We start from the raw sequence: 14,928 nt of genomic DNA on the forward strand, positions 1-14,928 counted from the left end.
CCCCCCTCCTATTAGCCCTATCAACGCACCTCCAATTAGCACGCTTGGCTACATATGGTGCGAAAGAAGTTAAACATACATACAGCTGTCTCTGTACACCTACCAGGACATACAGTCCTCAAAATAGTGAAATAATTGACACATGACATTGAAATTACATTTGCACGCGATTAACACCGAAGACATTTAGCCGACACTTAAAAAAATTAGAACCAATTAACCTCCATTCGTCAACTGCATTATGTACCCCCCTGAAGATGTCACGGGCACTCCGAGGGCTAAGTGGACCACCGGTTGGGAAGCATTGAAATAGATCCAAGACGAGGAGTTGGAGGGAGGAGTGGGGGTGGAGGGTGGAGGACAGAGGGGGGTGGGAGGGTGGAGGGAGGGAGGGTAAGAAGAGAAGGAGGGAGGGAGGTAGAGTAGGAGGCAGGAGGAAATGTATGTGTGTATGTTGAACTTCTTTCGCACCGCACGTAGCCAACCGTGCTACTCGGAGGAACGTGCGGGAGAGCGATTTTCTCCAGGTGCCGTGTGTTACCTGCACGAGCACAAAGTACCGCTTCTTCCAGCGTTTCCAAACGTTTTTGCCGACGGCCCACAGGTACCTGGGAAGGGCGGGGGGAACAAAGCACAGCATTTAACGGCGCCGTTAAAAACACAGCGAGCCGGGAGGTGGCCGAGAGGTCCGGGAGGTACCGCTGAAAGCCTGGGTTCGAATCCAGGTTTCAGCTGCTGGGTGTTCTCAAGGAAGTGATTTTCTGCTCAATGACAACTAACTATCTATACGACCAAATTTTTTTATTGTACTAGGTAAAGGCCCACTGAGCTATATAGCTCTTTTTCAGAAAGGACCTGGCCACAAATGATAGCTCAAAGAAGTGGCTTATCGCATGGCAATGTATAGCAGCAAAATGCTCGAAACACGTGATGTTGATTCTCAATGTCGAGGGAAAAACCGGAGGACCCAAAGAAAAATCCACACAATCACGGGGAGAACATGCAAATTCCAAATATACAGGTGTCAGGGTCGGGATCGAACCCACAACCTCCTGTATACTTGGGGAGGTAGTTAACATCTCGCCACCGTGGCACCCTGAGCCAGAGATAGATTTTCGCATTCCTATGGTGGGAGGTGAGTCTATCCATAAGACGACTGTTGAATTCCTCACAACCCCAAAAAGGACGATGGGCTGATTCAACCCCCAACCCTGATTCTACGGCACCATGCCATGAACAACGCGTCTGGATCAGGCCTCGTCCCGGGTCGGCAATGTGGAGCATAATTCCGCACCTGGGACACCACATCCAGTATTGCTTTTCCTATGGACCATGGCTACTGCTACTAACCACGTGCTACCTGCTCCAGTCCACCGGTGAACTGAAATATGCTTTAAATAAAAGGTCATGGCGCAAGATTGAAACACCTGAACGTTAACGTGTCCAGAGCGAATTCTTGAATTAAGCCGTGACCGACAAAAAGTATCAAATCGTCGCACTGCGGTGGAGAGAGGGCGAGCAGTGAACCGTCAGGTCCCTAATAATAGTCACTCACGAGGCCGTTAATTACACAATTCTCCGATCAAAATGGTTCCACTAATCCCACTTAAAAATTCAGTCTCACCCACCCTACCCACCCCACATACCCTACCACCAGGCACACCCAGCAGGGGGCGCTGTGGCTTCCACAGCGCCCCCTGCTCGAGGCAGTGGCTCCTTCCCACAATTCACCACTGCCCCCTGCTGCTTCGATAACCACAGCGACAGAGGCCCGTCCTCCTCCCACCAGCGTTAACGATGCAAGACGGCTCTTCCCGATTGCCCCCCCCCCACCCCCCACCATGTCAAAACCGGTGCTGAGCGTTGCTCGGATTGAATTAATGCGGCCGAATGTTTTATTCCCGGGGTTGTGTTAATACTTAATTTTTTCGGTAAAGTCACGCAGGTAATTTTTTTTTTATTAAAACTAAATTAAATCACGACGTTTTTTTTAACCTACGTGAATTTACCGAAAAAAACTAAAAGTATGGATCCTTGCAGTCACGAAAACTTCAAATCTGGGTTGTGTTAAAACTAGTTGTATTGCGTAATGTGGAGACATGATCTGCTTCTCCGTAGCGTTAACATCGTATCGTCATACATTACCTATATTCGTCACAGTGGGTCTCTGGCTCAGGCAATCTTTGCTCAGTGGCAGATTTGCTCCTCTTCGGCTGCTGCTCCCACTTTCTGCAATCCCCCCCCCCCCCTCTGTCACCATCCTGCACAGTCTTTCGAGTGATGTCTCCGATTTTTAACCCCGATACATGTTTTTCTCTGTCTCGGAGTATAAAATTAAACAGGCTCTGAAAGGAGCAGAAAAAAAAATGCAGACAAGTACAAAACATTATAACAAAAATATATTTTTCCCTTCCACAACTCCTAACACCACTCTGTCAAGGAAAGCCACCGTGAGTTGGCAGGCTTTAGCACAGGATAGGAATTTCAGGGCCCGCATTTGGCCCAAGAATTCAGAAATCTGAGATGGCTCTGCGTCTAACGGGCGGCGTCAATGAGAAACTCTACTCCAGGACTCAAAGCCACGGGCACATTGTTTGATCCACGCCAACTCCGCGGTCGCATCTCTTGTGACCAACAACACCGGGCGAGATTGTGTTCTTACATCACGTAAAGTAGGGGAAGCAACGGGGCAGACGCATTCCATTGGTTCGAGTGTTATCCTTTCTGTCAGCAGCCGATGAGCGGGGATTGGGGGGGGGGGATTGGGGCAATCTCCAACCCTCCCCAACCTTGATACCACAACATTGGTATTTTAACGATATGTAACAGATACAATACATCGAATTGTTTTGTTATTGAATGTAGGGTCCTATTTTAAAAGATTGGCATTTTGGGAATGCCCCCCCCCCCCACCACCACTCTGCCCCCTCCGTCCTGCCCCCCCCCCTCCCCATTGCTCATTGAGAAGTTTCTCGATCCGCCTTTGCAAAGTGGATTACAAACACTGCACATCCGACTCACTGGGGGACTGAGGTGTACGCAACCACCGATAGAAAATGTCAAATTCACCACCGTGCACCGATAAGGTCACTGGACACTCATCGATCGCAAGCTGCTTTAATCGCCTGGGCCAAGGCTTTGCGGTGCTTTGGAAGCAAGGTTAGAATGTACTCGAGGTTAGGAATATAATAACGAGTACAGGTCGGGTTTGTGAACATCCTGGCAGTCGTTCAGGGCGGATATGCGACGCTCGGAGAGCCGACGTAACGTCGTCCACGCAGCACATTCACAAGAACACATCACACGCACGGGGATGTACCTACATCAAGTTATTGGACTATCGATGGGATGATGACAAAGACCCCCCCCGGTATAAAGCACACAGGGCCGTTGGGGCAAGCGCTGCTGTTAGCGAGCACCTAATAAGAGGACTACAACAACACACAGAGGCGTGGTATGCCCAAGGCTTTTGTGCCGATTTTTTTGCACACCCGCAAGCATGTTCTCTTTGAAGGCAGAGTTGACCTAGGGAAGAGACCCAGGGCCAGCTGTGATATTTGTCACCGATGCTAGGCTATGAGTGGAAGTTAATTGAAATCCAGTCCGCCCGCCGGGATTCGCTGCGCAGTGCGTGCGCTAAGCACGGCGCCAGAGCTCCCCACCCACCCACACATCCCCAGAGCTCCCCACCCACCCACACATCCCCAATGTAAGACGCCGGCTCTGCAGTTCCCATCTGCTCCACTAGAGGGCAGCACAAGGCTGGACCCATTCCCCCAGCAGTGGGGACGACACGAACCTCCTCCCCCCCCACCATGCGAACATCCGACGAGTGGTGCGGGTGGGAAGACAAAGCGGGCGGTATTGATGAGTGGTCAGTGACACTGCGCTACGAACGCGGCGACCCGAGTTCGATTCCCGCTCACGGCCACCAACACTGGTGATGATGATCTGAACCAGTGCTGTGCCTCCCCTAGGTCGACTCAGCCTTAAACGAGCTAGCCTGGTGCGGTGTGTAAAGGTGGCCGCCCGCAGCGGCCACACCACCCCCGCGTGCCCCGTTGATCTTCGTTAGGCACTTGGATCTTTGTCGTTCTCCTCCACTGGAGGCCACGAGTGCCAACAGCGTTGGCCCTTGAATGGAATCGCAAACCCGAATCGCTACAATTCGTCGAACGTCGAGGTGAGAAGTGGGTGGGGGTGGTGGGATTCACCACATCCGAGAGTGAGGGTGCACATGAATAAGTGATGTCCACCGACAGATAACCACACCACAGTGTGTAGCTCCCAGTCCCACATCAATGTTGAGATGGCACTGACCCATCAAGATACCCCCCACTGACTCGTCCCAGCCTACATATCACTCCCCTCCGCACACTTTCCTACCTCTGCAAAATCGTCTCGCTACACTACGCTCCAGCGACCAAGGCTTTCTGTCGAAGCCCCCCCCCCCCCCCGATCAAACTTCGCTCAATTGGGAGGTCCACTTATTTTCCTCTACTGCCCCAAAACAGTCTGGAACTTATTTCCCCCCCCCCCCCCAGCCATCGATGCCGTCAAATCCCTGCCCACGACCTCAAGACCTCCACCCCCCCTCTCTTTCTCCTCTCTACCTGTGATCAACTCCCCCTCTCTCTGTAAAATAAATATTCCCACCGTTTCTGTTCAGCGTCTTGGGATTTGGACACGGCTGTGTAAATCCACACTGCTGCATATCCGGACACAAGCAACGTAAGCCGAAGACGCGTGACGCAGGCCGTACCAACGCCATTCGAAAAACCAAAAATTAAGACGATAAAACACGGACGTTTCGATATTAGCTGTCACGCACCTAATAGGACCGTCAGAAATATATACGGAGGGCCTCTCAATATTCCCCCGCGGGTTTCCTTGCGGCTCTGCCGCGGTCTACGGTTTTGTTATTTTGTTAAAATTCCATTAGAAACCGAGCCATGTGCTCTCAGAAAACAAAAACAAAAATCACCCCATCTATTTCGGACCCGCTGCTGCTGCTGCTGCTGCCGCCCGGGGCTCGTTCCATCACGGGGGGGGGGGCGGGAACCGACAACCTCGCCACAGCCACCTCCCGCCACCCCCACCGACTCCCACAAGGCAACAGGCACCCAGCATCATCACTTCACATTTGTGGTGCCCTTCTCGATTACTAAACTCCCCACTGGGGCCCCCCTTCCCACTTGTGGAACTCCCCACTGGTGCCCCCCTCCCCACTTATGGAACTCCCTACTGGGGCCCCCCTCCCCACTTGTGGAACTCCCCACTGGTGCCCCCCTCCCCACTTATGGAACTCCCTACTGGGGCCCCCCTCCCCACTTGTGGAACTCCCCACTGGTGCCCCCCTCCCCGCTTATGGAACTCCCTACTGGGGCCCCCCTCCACCGCTTGTGGAACTCCCTACTGGGGCACCTCTTCCACCGCTTGTGGAACTCCCTACTGGGGCCCCCCTCCCCGCTTATGGAACTCCCTACTGGGGCCCCCCTCCACCGCTTGTGGAACTCCCTACTGGTGCCCCCCTTCCACCGCTTATGGAACTCCCTACTGGGGCCCCCCTCCCCGCTTATGGAACTCCCTACTGGTGCCCCCCTCCCCACTTATGGAACTCCCTACTGGGGCCCCCCTCCACCGCTTGTGGAACTCCCTACTGGTGCCCCCCTTCCACCGCTTATGGAACTCCCTACTGGGGCCTCCGCTCCCCGCTTATGGAACTCCCTACTGGGGCCCCCCTCCACCGCTTGTGGAACTCCCTACCGTTGGCGATCAGGCTCTCCGCCAGTGCTGACATCTCTTATGCCTCGACTAAAACATAAACCTTTAAACAAAAAGCCTTCTCTCATGAGCTTTGTTCCCGTCTGGCTTTTATTTTACCACCCGGTTTCTTTCAGAATTATATTTGTCCTTTTCCCGCATGGCACCTTGAGACATTGTGAAAGGGGCCTCATAAGAGCAAATTATATTCATATACCGCACCTCCCATGCAGTCCATACCGATGCTCCCTGTGGCAAGAGTCCCGCACTCCGTTACGTTTACGACCCACCCCGACTGAGCATCTGTGAAAACGAGCTTCAAAGCTCAACGGATTTCTCCAGGATAAATAGAGATTCTGATTCGGCCGTCGACTCGGGTCAATATAATGCCGTGAATTAATTTCCTTTCTTTAACTGCTCAGCCACGTTCGGACTATTTCTGAGACATTCATGATCCATTCCTGATCCATTCCAGAGTCATTCCTGATGCATTCCCGATCCATTCCAGAGTCATTCCTGATGCATTCCTGATCCATTCCAGAGTCATTCCTGATCCATTCCTGATCCATTCCTGATCCATTCCAGAGTCATTCTTGATGCATTCCTGATCCATTCCAGAGTCATTCCTGATCCATTCCTGATCCATTCCCGATCCATTCCAGAGTCATTCCTGATGCATTCCTGATCCATTCCAGAGTCATTCCTGATCCATTCCTGATCCATTCCAGAGTCATTCCTGATCCATTCCTGATCCATTCCTGATCCATTCCAGAGTCATTCCTGATGCATTCCTGATCCATTCCTGATCCATTCCTGATCCATTCCAGAGTCATTCCCGATCCATTCCAGAGTCATTCCTGATGCATTCCTGATCCATTCCTGATCCATTCCTGATCCATTCCTGATCCATTCCTGATCCATTCCAGAGTCATTCCTGATCCATTCCTGATCCATTCCTGATCCATTCCTGATGCATTCCCGATCCATTCCAGAGTCATTCCTGATGCATTCCTGATCCATTCCAGAGTCATTCCTGATCCATTCCTGATCCATTCCTGATCCATTCCAGAGTCATTCCTGATCCATTCCTGATCCATTCCTGATCCATTCCTGATCCATTCCTGATCCATTCCAGAGTCATTCCTGATCCATTCCTGATCCATTCCAGAGTCATTCCTGATGCATTCCCGATCCATTCCTGATCCATTCAAGAGTCATTCCTGATGCATTCCTGATCCATTCCAGAGTCATTCCTGATGCATTCCCGATCCATTCCTGATCCATTCCAGAGTCATTCCTGATGCATTCCTGATCCATTCCAGAGTCATTCCTGATCCATTCCTGATCCATTCCTGATCCATTCCAGAGTCATTCCTGATGCATTCCTGATCCATTCCAGAGTCATTCCTGATCCATTCCTGATGCATTCCTGATCCATTCCAGAGTCATTCCTGATCCATTCCTGATCCATTCCAGAGTCATTCCTGATCCATTCCTGATGCATTCCTGATCCATTCCTGATCCATTCCTGATCCATTCCAGAGTCATTCCTGATCCATTCCAGATGCATTCCCGATCCATTCCAGAGTCATTCCTGATGCATTCCTGATCCATTCCAGAGTCATTCCTGATCCATTCCTGATCCATTCCAGAGTCATTCCTGATGCATTCCCGATCCATTCCAGAGTCATTCCTGATGCATTCCTGATCCATTCCAGAGTCATTCCTGATCCATTCCTGATCCATTCCTGATCCATTCCAGAGTCATTCCTGATGCATTCCTGATCCATTCCAGAGTCATTCCGGATCCATTCCTGATCCATTCCTGATCCATTCCAGAGTCATTCCTGATCCATTCCCGATCCATTCCCGATCCATTCCAGAGTCATTCCTGATCCATTCCTGATCCATTCCAGAGTCATTCCTGATCCATTCCTGATCCATTCCTGATCCATTCCTGATCCATTCCTGATCCATTCCAGAGTCATTTCTGATCCATTCCTGATCCATTCCAGAGTCATTCCTGATGCATTCCCGATCCATTCCTCGCTCAAGTCTGGGATCAGTACAAGTTCACTTTCCCGGCAGTCGTGGAAGCACTCGTCAGATTGTGTGCATCTGCAAGAGCGGCCCTCTTCTCCAGACAACCGTCTTCCCGGATTTAAAATCACCGCTTTCTAATTCGTTTAAAAAAGAAATACATTTCCGCGAACCTCGGCGCGAGGCGTCTTCGGGCAGCTTCGGAGCCCGCTGAATTATTAATGGCACACTTTGTCTGGTAACTAAACACCCGCGGTGACATTGCAGAGCCGGTGCGGCGAGTCGGGAGAGAGGTGAGGTTGTCCAAACGCACGCCCCTCAACCACCTGCACCAGCCACCACTGGTTTACGGAGGCGCGACCCCGGCACGGGGAAAGCTGCTGCACTTGTTGCAGCTCATATTTGTTCGATACTCCCGTAGCGGGAAAATGACTAATATATTGTCCAGCGATATTATCAATTTTTATCATCATCATCATCATCAATCGTCGTCGTCATCAGCCAGGGTTTGTGCACCCACTGCTGCAATAACCCCTTTGGGAGGAATTCCCCCCCATCACCCCCTGCCCCCTCCACCCCTCCCAGATCTCAAACTCACTTTAATGATCGACAGTGAAAGCAACACATCCCTGGGTGGCTCCTCCATCGCGTGGGCACTGCCATCGCCGGAGAAGCCGCACTCCGTCACCTTTGTCTCGTGGGTGCCGATGCTGATGCCGTTCGTCATCATCATCATCCATAATCAATCCACTGATGGATGAAGGCCGACCCCAAGCCGTCACCATCTCCCACGCTCTTGCGATGGATGTAACAATCCATTGAGCTCCTAATCATTAGCTCCTGATGGTCATCTGGCTCAACCACCGCAATGTAAAAAGTATAGTTGTTGGTCTACAGCAACATTGGCCATACGAAAAAGAACATCGCCCGCCGATTTCACTGCTCCACCACCCTCTCTGACGTGTTTCGCTCCTTTGGTTGCCTCTTCTTCATTGGACTCGATCTTAGGCCACAATCCCACCTTGTGTTCTTTCCAAGTCCGTTGATTATTTGTAAACAGTGAATATTGGCCTCTCACTTGCGTATGTTCTCTCGTCCAAGAGTTCCTCTTCCCGTCTCGCAGTGTAATTTCAAGCGTGCATCTCCCCCTCACCCCGCCCCCCCCCCACCATGCAGGATGCCGGAGTGGTACCCATCTCAGACGAGCCGAGAGAAAGTCGACCCAAGTGTAACAAGAGAGGAGAACCACATTGGCAGCAGAGGTCATGAACGTGTAAACAGTAGGGCGAAGACTGGCAGGCAGGATTGGTCATAGGTGGGGTTCCAAGTGGTGAAGCAGGATGTGAAGGACTGTGGAGTTGATGTGGAGATGATTCCCCAGGGCAGGAAGAGGACCAAGATGGCAGCAGACCCCACACGAGTGGCACGATTCGAAGAAGAAGACCACGTTGGGAGTCGATTATTTACCCATCGTGCTTTGAGATAAGGTGACAGGTTACCTACCTGGGTTTAGGGGGCAGCAGTGATAGGGGTGATTTATCACGCGACTTACCCACAATGCTTCATGTTCTGAGGCTTGTCCATGCGTGCCGCAAGCCTGATCTTGATGTCCTGGTCAGGGCTGTTTTTGGGGACGGCCATCTTGTGCCAGTCAGCTGACTTGGGGCTGGTAGGCGTCGGGGTGAGCAGGACCTGTGAGAAGATGGGACCACAGAGCTCACCAAACTCTCCACATGCCACACCGCTCACCAAACTCACCACCACGCACCAGACGGCTCACCATGTACAACCACGCTCCCCAAACTCGCCACGTTCCGCACCACGTGACGTACGGTGTGCAACATTGATAACACAGCGTGCACTGTACGGTGTGGAGAGTGTAGCCTGTGGAGCATCGCGTGTGTGTGTGTGTGTGGCAAGCGGTGAGCTGTGTGGCGAGCTGTGGTGTGGAGCAGTAGCGCAGTGGTTAGTGCTCTGCGCTACGAACCCGGCTGCCCGAGTTCGATTCCCACTCATGACCAATGAAAGTGCCGAATATTCTGGGCCTCCCCTAGGTCGACTCAGCCTTAAATGAGTACCTGGTGTGTTTGTTGTATAAAGGTGGCCGGGCATAGTGCTGGCCACCAGCCCACCTGCCGCCTCGTCAGGCACTTGCTTACGGCACCGTCTGTTGGTTATCAATGAGCTCCGTGTTGCGAGGGTGGAGCGGTGAGCGTCGTTTCGAGACCGATACCTTGCCGAGCTCCTTGTCCTCGAGCGCCAGCACCTTGGTGCTCTCGGTGAAGAGCTTCACCTTGACAACGGGCAGCGGGTGCGTCGTCGTGAAGTCCCCCTGAGTGCCCCAGCTGTGGCGAGGGAAGACAGGGAATGGGGGGAGACAGTGCGACGGGGAGAGTGAAAATGAAATAAAATGTGAAAACGCGCTTGCCGTGCGTTTCGCTACGACGGCGCGCGGGAAACTGCTGACGAAGCTGGAAGGCAAGCTTGGGCCATGAGCTGGTGCCAACAACTGCTCAAACTCTGCGGTCCTCTATATATTAAGATGCTTTTAGCCCATTAATGAGTGTTCATACGTGTGGCAGAACACCAAAGCACCCGGAGGAAACCGACATGTACTGGGCAGGGGCGATGCAACACTTGATCCCCGGATAGATGGAAATCCACTTGCTGTACTGCCTCCTCCTGGCAAGCCAGGGTATGGCACCTCGACGCCCACAAGAAGAACGTTCAGAGCATTGGGCTTTTGTGATGAGCCACTTCGTTGAGCTATTATTTGTGGTCAGGTGGCTTCTGAACAAGAGCTACGCAGCTCAGTAGGCCTTACACGTGGTGAAATAAGAAAAAAGTTTAGTTTTGCAACATTCATGCTGTCTCCTAACCCTCGCGGCCTCCACAGCGCTGGATTACAGTAGTTTGTAGTCAATATTTCTGTCCCATGTCACCGACACACGTCACGCAGTTCCTCATCCTCACTCTGACCCTCACACTGCCCCAGCAGCACAAGTACAAAGACAGAGATAACGAAACCGCCCATCCCCCCCCTCGTCCCCCGAATAGCCTACACCTCACAGGCTGTTCGGGGCGAGTGCTGTTAAGCGAGCGCACACACGGGAGGCGCCAACGGCCACAGATGGAGCATCGCAGCCTTGTGTCGGCGTGTCTCAGCTTTTGCGATCGCGCACCGTGGCTTGGACGCTTCGGCCTGGTCGGTCTGGAGTTTGGCGCCGCCCTCCACCTCCATGGTGCAGTAGACGATGCGGTTCGGAGCCAGCGCCTTCAGCCCCGCCACCTCATGGATGACGATCTACAGCCGCACAACGATGAACAGCCAAGCGGATATAGATCCACGCGACCAAGCATCCGCACGAACCCGCAACCAAATAACTGCGCAAAGCCACGCATCCATACCACCAAGCGATCACACAACCACACAACTGAACATTGACACAACCAAATATCTGCACAAATGCATGTAAAAAAACAACAACTGAAAAATCACACAACTGCAAAACCATGTAACTGAAAAAAAATACACAATCGCAGAACCACAAAAAACACATGGCTGCACAACCGCAGGGGAGAGGAAAAGTGCCCAAGCGACAGCACAAAATGCTACAACACACCGCACGAGCGGCTGCCACTACACACGCACACACTCCGTCAAAGCAGACCGCAACACACAACTACACAGCATGCTACAACACACCCACACACGTCACACCACTTGACAACAGAGCACAAAACAGAAGGTCACAAACGTAAAAACACTTCACAACCACGAAACTATAATACACACAATGCTAGATTCCACACTACATTGCACAGCACAACACTTCAGAGGAACGTGAGTGGTGCAGTATAGTTGCTATGCCATCCATCCCCATCCCCGACCCCCCCTGCCCCTGTCAAATTCCCCCGTCTCTTCGTAGCCCAACACCTGCGCTGGGCCCCGGGGTTCAATTCCAGCACCTGCAACCTCAAGAGTGACACCAATGGATCTATGGGCCTGCATGCAAATCCGTGGGCGTCTGTGTAATCTATGGATCTCTATGCGAGTCACTGGTGACCATGTTTGGAACCATAAACTCGCGACACTTCAGAACTTGGAAATCGCAACTCGGCCTATGTAAGGCTTTGGGTTTCTATCGGAGTGTGGATCTCTCTCCGAGTCTACAACAATGGTGTAGCATGATCGGCAAAGATGTATTAAATGCACATTCCCCTCCTCCCCACCCCACCTCTTTACTCAACTATAAACTATTCAAACTATTTTTTTACTCATACGGTGAGGCCCACAGAGCTATATTGCTCTTTTTCAGACACGACCTGGCCACATATGACAGCTCAACGAAGTGGCTCATCACGTGGAAATTTATAGCATCCAAATACTCTAAACGCATGTTTGTAAATGTGAAGGGAGAAACTGGAGGACCTGGAGAAAAATCCACACAACCAAGGGAAGAGAGACATGCAAAATACAAATATACAGGTGTCTGGTTCGGGATCGAACCCACGACCTCCTTCCTATATACCAGGCGAGGTAGTTAAAATCTCCTAGCCACCGTGGTGCCCTCTGCCACCCCCGTCCCCTCCTCGTAGCCCGGCACCTGGGCTCCTCCGGCCCGTGGGAGGGCAGCGAGTAGTTGCAACGCCTGCACACTCGATTGTTCGGCCACCGCACAAATCCACGCACCATGTCGCACTTCCTTGCTGGACTCGATCCAGCTCCTCCCTCCAAAGCTGCGGGTCTAATTCCGGCTGCTTCCAAACCCTCATGACGTAAATACAAATTCCAAATTACGTGGGCTCCCGATTTTACGTGTGCTGCGATTAGCCGGGTCTCGTATTTAACGAGATCAACTTCGCTGGCTGCTCCCACGCGTGCCGCAATCCACCCAACCCACTTATCAATTACGCCGTCCCAGATTATCCGACAGATTGCCTCATCTCCAATCGCCCCACGGCGCAACCATGGGCAGCGGTGGTTTAGCGTGGCTGGCACGAGGCCTGGTGCAAGGATTGCAATGCCCCCCCTGCCTCCACTGGGTCCCTTCCGCCCCATGGGGCACCAGTGCAGTTACACCGCCTGCACACCCGAGAGCGAGGCCGCTAAGGTGCATCACATACTGGCTGTCCAATTCCGTTTTTGTTTGCAGGAGTTGCCAACTTTGCAAAGATCGACAGGATAGGGAAAAAAATGTATGAAGTCCTTCCAATAAAATATTCCGATTTGTGAACAAAGATAATAGTTTACATTTTCTCAAAAATGTTTCCCTATCTCAGTTGTTGGGGACTCATGAGAGCGTCAAGCCGCCAGAAAAGAAGCTCAACATTCCTGCTCGATGGACCATCTCAAGTTGCCAAAAAATGTTTCCGGGTGATATACAGTACCCCATATGGCATGTGGTAAACTCACACAGGCTCCTTCATACACAGCCAGAATCCGCTCACCGAATCTGCGTAAAGCCCTCATCCCGGAAAGACACTGAATTTGTCACCCGTCGCTTTGAGAGAAAAATCGTTCACTCGGGATCTCGCGACAACAAGTGACGAAGTTGGTAACACTGATGAGGGTTGGCACAGTAGGCTGGTGCAGTGGTATGTTTTCCCCCTGTTCTCCAGGTTATTCAAACATATCCTCCCCATAGCTAAAATAAACATACGTCACCAAGTGTTGGCCAAATATTCAAGTACAGCACCCTTCTTATCGAGAGTCTGCACGGCTTTCCCGGATAATGAAGGAATTGTCATTAAACCGTTATCAACCACCACCACGTGCCATCAACGAGCGCCTGTGACCTCTGACCTCGAGGTTAAAGGTGAGGACGACGTCGGACTTAGACAGCGTGTTCTCAGCCTCGTCGCCGCCCAGCTCCAGGAAGGCCGAGTTCTGCGAGCGTTTCATCTTCTGCATCTTGGGGTCGGGCCCGCCGCGCGCCACTGGCTGGCTCTCCAGGTTCGCCATCAGCTGGTTGACGGCCGCGCGCAGCTCCTCCACGTACATGGCCTCCATCTCGCGCTGCACCAGCCGCGGGAAGCGGCGCTCCTGCGCAAGGATGCACCACGCATGCACGCACAAGGATAAGACGGGGCGGTGATGCGGCCCAGCTGGAATTGGGGCGAGATGTTATCTCCCTCGCCTAGTATGGAGGAGGTCATGGGTTCGATCCCGACCCTGACGCCGGCTGAATATTTTTCTCCGAGTCTTCCGGTTTTCCCCTCCACATATGAAAACATGCGTTTAGAGTATTTAGCCGCTATACATTTCCACCTTATAAGCCACTTCGTTGAGCTATCATTTGTGGCCAGGTCGCTCAGTGAGCCTTCCCTGCCAAAAAAAACCCGTTTCATTTAGTTTAGTTACTTTAGTATTCCCCCGCTCGTTGTAGATGTTCGTGGCTCGAATCCGGCAGGCCGCCCTAGTTATTACTGCTTCACAGTGGCATCGTTCAAAACGAGTCGGCCATTGTGTGCCAGGCGTCAGGGTCCAAATTTGCCAAATTATAAAATTATCCGCAAACTACTTAATTGGGATTAAACATACTGGCAAATGAATTCCCACTTGCAGGCCAGCTGCTGAGTCACCTTGTGCTGGACAGGAGACAGCTGCTACTGGGGGTGTCCTTTCAAATGTTTGAGATGAGATGTGAGATGCAATTCTATCAACAATATTAGTGAGTAGCACCTATGAAGGCCGGCACGGCACATGAGGGGGTGGTTGGCCAGCACCACGCCCGGCTGCCTTCATCTCCCCACGAGTGATGTTTTAATACACCGCACAAAGTAATACTTTAAGGCTGAGTCGACCTAGGGGAGGCCCAGGACTGGTTCAGATAGTCATCACTGGTGTTAGCCAAGAACGGGAATCTAACTCGGGTCACCAGATTCATAGCACAGCGCGCTGACCGCTGCACTATCCCTCCCCACACACACACACATCCATACACATCCATACACACACAACAATACATATCCACACACACACACAACAACTGTCCCGGGGAATCTCAATCCTCTGAGAACCAACCCGGGTCTCGCACGGCAGGTGTACGAACATCGGCCCCAACCCCTTTGAAAAGAACTCGACGAGATGAATAAATAACGGCGCCCTCGATAAATCAATAA

General features: G+C 52.0%; 1 protein-coding gene across 2 annotated transcripts in view; it reads right to left on the reverse strand.

The window, feature by feature from the left end:
* LOC133342685 (calcium-dependent secretion activator 1-like) overlaps positions 1-14,928 on the reverse strand; it is a 112,363-nt gene that overhangs the window by 48,450 nt on the left and 48,985 nt on the right. For both annotated transcript variants that reach the window (XM_061552007.1, XM_061552006.1), the window contains exons 5-9: positions 13,610-13,849; positions 10,986-11,107; positions 10,037-10,148; positions 9,356-9,495; positions 542-608 (exon numbers count right to left, since the gene is read on the reverse strand). In XM_061552007.1, coding sequence (XP_061407991.1) covers positions 542-608; positions 9,356-9,495; positions 10,037-10,148; positions 10,986-11,107; positions 13,610-13,849 — 681 coding nt within the window. The remainder of the gene's footprint in view (positions 1-541; positions 609-9,355; positions 9,496-10,036; positions 10,149-10,985; positions 11,108-13,609; positions 13,850-14,928) is intronic.

The sequence above is a fragment of the Lethenteron reissneri genome, chromosome 15 (assembly GCF_015708825.2).
Source record: "Lethenteron reissneri isolate LAM-NWPU_2019-01 chromosome 15, ASM1570882v1, whole genome shotgun sequence".
NCBI lineage: Eukaryota > Metazoa > Chordata > Hyperoartia > Petromyzontiformes > Petromyzontidae > Lethenteron > Lethenteron reissneri.